Source organism: Castanea sativa, chromosome 1 (assembly GCF_040712315.1).
Source record: "Castanea sativa cultivar Marrone di Chiusa Pesio chromosome 1, ASM4071231v1".
In the NCBI taxonomy this organism is placed as follows: domain Eukaryota; kingdom Viridiplantae; phylum Streptophyta; class Magnoliopsida; order Fagales; family Fagaceae; genus Castanea; species Castanea sativa.
The window spans coordinates 41,850,001-41,857,500 of record NC_134013.1 but is presented as its reverse complement, the minus strand read 5'-3'; the positions used below and the strand labels follow the sequence as shown (position 1 = coordinate 41,857,500).

General features: G+C 38.6%; 1 protein-coding gene across 1 annotated transcript in view; it reads left to right on the top strand.

Moving 5' to 3' along the window:
* The first annotated feature begins 2,249 nt into the window (after positions 1–2,249).
* The window catches only part of LOC142627371 (uncharacterized), a 5,785-nt gene continuing 534 nt past the window's right edge, over positions 2,250–7,500 (top strand). Inside the window, exons 1-6 of the mRNA XM_075801219.1 lie at positions 2,250–2,487; positions 2,538–2,806; positions 3,124–3,764; positions 4,403–4,680; positions 4,882–5,028; positions 5,524–5,811. Of these exons, the coding sequence (XP_075657334.1) occupies positions 2,250–2,487; positions 2,538–2,806; positions 3,124–3,764; positions 4,403–4,680; positions 4,882–5,028; positions 5,524–5,811 (1,861 nt within the window). The remainder of the gene's footprint in view (positions 2,488–2,537; positions 2,807–3,123; positions 3,765–4,402; positions 4,681–4,881; positions 5,029–5,523; positions 5,812–7,500) is intronic.

The following is a 7,500-nucleotide window of genomic DNA, read 5'->3' as shown; positions in this document are numbered from 1 at the left end:
CTATTTAAGAGCTCCATAAAACTTGACAGACAAGAAAATATATTCTAAAATAACTCCTAATTGATACCTTACCATATCAGGAATCAAATTTGACCTAAAAAGCATTAAATGCACCCAAAAACAAGGAAAAATGCTAAAAAAACATTCTAAATAATAAAAGCCCTAAATTCAGGTAGATTTGGTCTAAAATAGCAACTCCATAATAGGAAAAAAATCTTCATTGACTGATGTAGAGCTGGAAAGTCAATCAGTCATTAATCTACGCTATAAATCACTCCTAATTAAGCCAGGTCAACCCTAAATAGCTTGAATTAAATTTATTACGCTTTCATCTTCCTTTGGGCCAAGCTTGGAATGTCCTGCGTTAGAATCAGCCCAAATATCTTGAATCAGCCCATTAAGTGCTTGTTTTGATGCAAATCAAGGAGCTGGTTATGCTGATCATACACGTGGAAATGGACTTGAATTTGCACATGACCCTTTGTCACTTCCTAGTGGCCCAATTACAAGACTTAGAGCTAAACGTTTCAAGGAAGCACTAAATGGGCTAGTGCAAGAGAATTGGGCTGATTCTGAAAAGACCAAGGTGGGCTCAGATAATAATCAAGTTAATCTTGTGGCGTTTAAACAACCAATCTTATCACCTTGATTCTTGAAAGTTTTTAGGAATTCTTGGTGTGGCGTTTTCAATCCAACGTAGTCTTGGTGTTTCATCTGATTAGGTGACGGGTCAAGGCTCATCAAATCTTGTCTAATGATCTTGGGGTTCCAAACCATCATTGTTATCGGGTTTCATCACAATTGTTGGTGGACTTCATATCATTTGGTATCAGAGCTTTGGTTCTAAGATAAGTTTGCCTATCTTTTTATTTTCATTCTATTTCCTGTTTCTTAAAAAAAAAAAAAAAAAAAACGAAAAAAAAGACGAAAAAAAGAAAAGAAAAGAAAATTTCTCAATTTTGTTACTCACCTTATTCAAGTTCTTGACCTTTTGATGAGTTTTGGTTGTTTATCATTCTAAATTACTGCTGGATTATTTTGAATTAGTTCTTGAAGTTCAATTAAGAACTAAAGAAGACACAAAAGAGTGGAAAAAGGCAAGAGTGTGTGAGACCATAAGAGGGTAAAAGCCGTTTAGAGTGAAAACACGAGTGCAAGTGTATCAATTCTTGAGTGAAACATGTGAGGGAGGGCCTGTGAGGATTCTAACCTTCTTTCACAGATTTTAAACATGGCCAACAATCAAGAAGAAGACACAACCGAAGAACTTCGACAACATCAGAACCTCCAAATGCAAGCACTGCTAGGGGAGATGAGGCGTATGTTGAGGGCTAAAATTGAACCTATTCATGAGAGATTGGATAGGGTAGAAGTGGGAACTCCTAGAGGCCAGCAACATGACATCCACAACAGGCAGCAATGTGGGCGTGTTCCATGGTGGAATGTTGAGGAAGAGGCGGAGTCGGAGGAGGTTGATGAGCCATATGTGAACCGAGGCAGGTTTGAACGTGGGTATGGGAATAGAGAAGCTAGGATGGGTAGGCCTAGGAGGGATAATGATTTAGGAAACATAAAGATTAAAATCCCATCTTTTCAAGGCAAAAATGATCCTGAAGTTTAAAGAAGGTTAAGTTGGCTGCAATTGAATTTACTGATTATGCCATTGTGTGGTGGGATCAATTATTGATTAATAGGAGGAGGAATAGAGAGCCACCCGTGGACACTTGGGAGGAGATGAAAGTGCTTATGAGGAAGCGTTTTGTACCCAATCACTATTATAGGGGACTGTATCAAAAGTTGCAAAGGTTAACTCAAGGTTCCAAGAGTGTGGATGAGTATTACAAGGAGATGGAGGTAGCTATGATCCGGGCTAATGTAGAAGAGGACCAGGAAGCCACAATGGCTAGGTTCTTGCACGGTTTAAATCGTGAGATTGCGGATATAGTTGAGATGCAGCACTATGTTGAATTAACGGATATGGTGCATCAAGCCATAAAGGTGGATGAGCAATTCAAACGGAAGGGATTGGCTAGGACGGGACAACCTATGACCAGTTAGTGGAAGACAGCTCCAAAAAGGGATGAGCAGCTGCAAAATAAGCCAAAATTTGAACCATCTAAGAGTCCCAATTCAAAGACCGCCACTACTTTAGGTAACACTGAGGTTTCGAGTTCTAAAACCCGTGATATTAAGTGTTTTAAATGTCAGGGGGGGGACACATAGCCAGCCAGTGTGTAAACAAAAGGGTGATGGTGATAAATGCTCAAGGCGAGCTTGAGTCGGAGAATGAGGAAGAAGTAGAAAATGTTGACATGTCATCTTTGGAGAATGCAGATGATGAGCAAAATGTTGTGGCTGGAGATTTACTAGTAACAAGGCGAGTCCTCAATGTGCAAGTTAAGAAGGAAGAAAGTAACCAAAGGGAGAACTTGTTTCATACTCGATGCTTTGTCAATAACAAAGTTTGCAATGTCATTATCGATGGAGGTAGCTGTACAAATGTAGCAGCACTTATTTGGTGGAAAAATTGGCCTTAGCTACCTTCAAACATCCTCAACCTTACCGGCTTCAGTGGCTAAATGAATGTGGCGAAATCAAGGTGGCAAGACAAGTGTTGGTGGCATTATCCATTGGCAAAAATGAGGATGAAGTGCTATGTGATGTGGTTCCCATGCATGCATGCCATTTATTGTTGGGAAGACCATGGCAGTATGATCGGAGGGTTAAACATGATGGATTTAAAAATAAGTATTCTTTCACTCTTCAAGGGCAACCCATTACTCTTGTGCCATCAACTCCAAAACAGGTCAGGGAGGACCAATTAAAGTTACAAAGATCAAATGAAAAAAAAAAAGGAAAAAGAAAGGAAGGTCGAAATTGAAAAAAAAAAGAGTTAAAAAAAAAGGAGAGAAAAACATTGATCAGAGTGAAAAAGAAAGAGAGATGATTTCGGCCATAATGAGAGCAGGAAAGGAAAAATTCAATTACATTGCAAAAAAAAGTGAGATCAAGAGAGCATTATTTTCACACCAGCCCCTTGTTGTACTCCTGTACAAGGAGGCTCTTTTATGTACTAATGACTTTGTTGGAACTTTGCCGAGCAATGTTGTTTCTCTTTTGCAGGAGTTTGAAGATGTCCTTCCCGAAGAGGTACCTCATGGTTTACCTCCAATTCGAGGGATTGAACATCAAATTGATTTCATACCTGGTGCATCAATTCCAAATCGACCTGCTTATAGGAGTAATCCCGAGGAGACCAAGGAACTTCAGAGACAAGTAGGTGAATTATTGGAGAAGGAATACGTGCGTGAAAGCATGAGTGCTTGTGCGGTCCTGGTGTTATTAGTTCCTAAGAAGGATGGAACATGGAGGATGTGTGTTGACTGCCGAGCCATCAACAACATAATGGTAAAATATCGTCATCCCATTCCAAGATTAGATGATATGCTGGATGAATTACATGGTTCTTGTGTCTTTACAAAAATTGATCTTAAGAGTGGTTACCATCAGATTAGGATGAAGGAAGGTGATGAATGGAAAACTGCTTTTAAGACTAAATATGGTTTGTATGAGTGGTTAGTGATGCCTTTCGGCTTAACTAATGCTCCAAGCACTTTTATGCGTTTGATGAACCATGCTCTGCGTGCATTTATTGGTAGATTTGTAGTTGTGTATTTTGATGATATCCTAATTTATAGCAAAAATTTGGAAGAACATGTAATGCATTTGAAATCTGTTTTGGAAATTCTAAGGAAAGAAAGATTGTTTGCTAACCTCAAAAAGTGCACCTTTTGTACGGATAAGCTTGTGTTTCTTGGTTTTGTTGTTAGTAAAAGAGGAATTGAGGTGGACGAGGAAAAGGTGAAGGCAATCCAAGAGTGGCCAACGCCTACAACAATCAGCCAAGTGAGGAGTTTCCACAGCCTAGCTAGTTTCTATAGACGGTTTGTGCGTGATTTTAGTAGCTTAGTCGCCCCTCTTACTGAAGTCATCAAGAAAAATGTGTCATTTAAGTGGGGGAAAGAACAAGAAAAGGCATTTAATCAGATCAAAGAAAAGTTAACTAATGCACCTTTGCTTGTTTTACCTAACTTTGCTAAAACTTTTGAAATTGAGTGTGATGCTTCAGGAATAGGTATTGGAGCTGTTTTGATGCAAGAAGGGCGTCTAGTTGCTTATTTCAATGAAAAGTTGGGTGGGCAGCCCTAAATTACCCCACTTATGATAAGGAGATGTATGCCTTGGTAAGGGCTTTGGAAAATTGGCAACACTACCTATGGCCAAAGGAATTTGTGATTCACACAGACCATGAATCTTTGAAGCATTTGAAAGGACAGCAAAGGTTAAACAAATGCCATGCCAAGTGGGTGGAATTCATTGAAACATTTCTTTATGTGATCAGATACAAGCAAGGTAAGGAAAATGTGGTGGCTGATGCATTGCCCCGAAGGTGTGCTTTACTTTCCATTTTAGATACAAAAATGCTTGGCTTTGAATACATTAAGGATGTGTATGCACAAGATTCTGATTTTGGTGATGTGTTCAATGCATGTGAAAAAGTGGCATTTGTTAAGTTTTATAGGCATGATAGATTTTTGTTTCGGGAGAATAAACTGTGTGTGCCTAGGTGTTCTTTGCGTGAATTGCTTGTGAGAGAAGCTCATGGTGGTGGTTTGATGGGTCATTTTGGTGTAGCTAAGACTTTAGGAATTTTACATGATCATTTTTTTTGGCCTCATATGAAATGAGATGTGGAAAAAATCTATGAGAAGTGTATCACGTGTAAACAGGCTAAGTCTAAGTTGAAACCCCGTGGTTTGTACACCCCTTTGCCAATACCAAGTGAACCTTGGACTGATATTTCTATGGATTTTGTTTTAGGTTTACCTAGGACTAAGAGGGGGAAAGATTCAGTTTTTGTGGTGGTAGATAGATTTTCCAAGATGGCACACTTCATTGCGTGTCACAAAACTGATGATGCATCACATATAGCTAATTTATTCTTCAAAGAAATTGTTAGGTTACATGGTATGCCTAGGACCATCGTTTCTGATAGGGATGCAAAGTTTTTGAGTTACTTTTGGAAGACTTTGTGGGGAAAGTTGGGAACCAAGTTGTTGTTTTCTACTACTTGTCATCCACAAACGAATGGTCAAACTGAAGTAGTAAATAGAACTTTGTCTTCTTTGTTGCGTGCTATCATTAAAAAGAACTTGAAAACATGGGAAGATTGTTTGCCACATGTTGAATTTGCTTACAATAGAAGTATACATTTTGCACCTAAGTTTTCGCCATTTGAAATTGTTTATGGTTTTAACCCATTGTCACCTTTGGATTTAACTTCTCTACCTTTGAGTGAACGTGTGAACTTAGATGGCAAAAAGAAAGCAGAATTTGTAAAGATGATTCATGAAGGGCACGGCTGAACATCGAAAGGAGGACTCAAAAATATGTCCATCAAGCCAACAAGGGACGCAAGAAGGTAGTGTTTGAACCAGGAGATTGGGTTTGGTTGCACTTCAGGAAGGATCGTTTTCCAGAAAAAACGGCGTTCAAAATTCCTACCACGGGGTGATGGACCATTTCAAGTAGTGGAGCGCATCAATGATAATGCCTACAAGCTTGACTTACCAGGTGAGTATGGTGTTAGTGCAAGCTTTAATGTTGCTGATTTGTCTCCTTTTGATGTAGGTGATGATTTGGGGACAAATCCTTCTCAAGAGGGGGAGAATGATGCAAATCAAGGAGCTGATTATGCTGATCATACACGTGGAAATGGAGTTGAATTTTCACATGACCTTTTGTCACTTCGTAGTGGCCCAATTACAAGACTTAGAGCTAAACGTTTCAAGGAAGCACTAAATGGGCTAGTCCAAGAGAATTGGGTTGATTCTGAAAAGACCAAGGTGGGCTCAGATAATAATCAAGGCTTAGTCCAAATTAATCTAGTCATTTAGCTTGTTTGACTGCCTTTAAAAGTCCAAGAATCCAAAAAAACGTGGGAACTTGTTTTGCTTAATTTTTGTGTTGTTTTCAAAGCTGTAATTATGACTTGCCTATTCTTGGAGGGTTGTTCCAGGTATATAGATGGGTAGTACGAATTTTAAATTCAATTTTTGGTTTTCAGAAAAACTATTTCCCTTGTGAGGTCTTGTGTTCCTCTTCGTTCTTAAAAGAACTCTTGAACTTATCAAGTTAATCTTGTGGCGTTCAAACAACCAAACTTATCACCTTGATTCTTGAGAGTTTCTTAGGAATTCTTGGTGTGGCGTTTTCAATCCAACGTAGTCTTGGTGTTTTATCTGATTAGGTGACGAGTCAAGGCTCAACAAATCTTGTCTAATGATCTTGGGGTTCCAAACCATCATTGTTATCGGGTTTCATCACAATTGTTGGTGGAGTTCATATCATCTTTGATCTTTTTGGATCTTGCTCTTGTAATAGGCCCAACTGGAACATGCAATGGATCCTTGAATGCTTGTTGAATCTTATCATTCCCCGTCTCTTCAAAATGATTCGTCCTCGAATCGTCACCTACATCAAAGGGAGAAAGATCAGAAATATTAAATGTAGCACTAATGTTATACTCACCTGGAAGATCCAACTTGTATGCATTATCATTGATTCTCTCAAGGACTTGACATGGACCATCCCCTCTAGGATGTAGCTTAGACCGCCTACGGGCTAAAAATCTTTCTGTTCTCATGTGCACCCTGATGAGAATCAACAAGCATTCAAGGATCCATTGCATATTCCAGTTGGGCTTATTACAAGAGTAAGATCCAAGAAGATCAAGAAGCACTTAATGGGCTGATTCAAGAGATTTAGGCTGATTCTAACGCAGGATATTCCAAGCTTGGCCCAAAGGAAGCTGAAAACGTAATAAATTTAATTCAAGCTATTTAGGGCTGATCTGGCTTAATTGCGAGTGATTTATGGCATGAATTAATGGCTGATTGACTTTCCAGCTCTATATCAGTTAAGGCAGATTTTTTCCAATTTTGGATTTGCTAATTTCAGACCAAATCAACTTTTATTTAGGGTTTTATTATTTAGTACGTGTTTTAGGTATTTTCCTTGTTTTTAGGTGCATTTAATGCTTTTTAGGTCAAATTTGATTCCTGATATGGTAAGGTATCAATTAGGAGTTATTTTAGAATTTATTTTCTTGTCTGTCAAGTTTTATGGAGCCCTTAAATAGGCACTAAAGTTTGTAAACGTTTTTCATAGTATTATTGAATAAAAATCAGAAAAGGTGACGCTTTGCTCTCTTTTAGTTCTTCAAGAACTGTGAACTTATCAAGGATTCTTCCTTGTGACGTTCAAACTTTATACCTTCGGTTCGTGATTCTTTATAATCATTGGGTCAAGGTCAACTTATACCTTTGGTTCGCGTTTCGATTATAAACGTTGGGTCAGGATTTCTATAAAAAATCTGAATTTTAGCTTTCTTGGGCAAGTATTCCAATATTTTTGTTGGGTCTCAAGGCGTGTCGATTG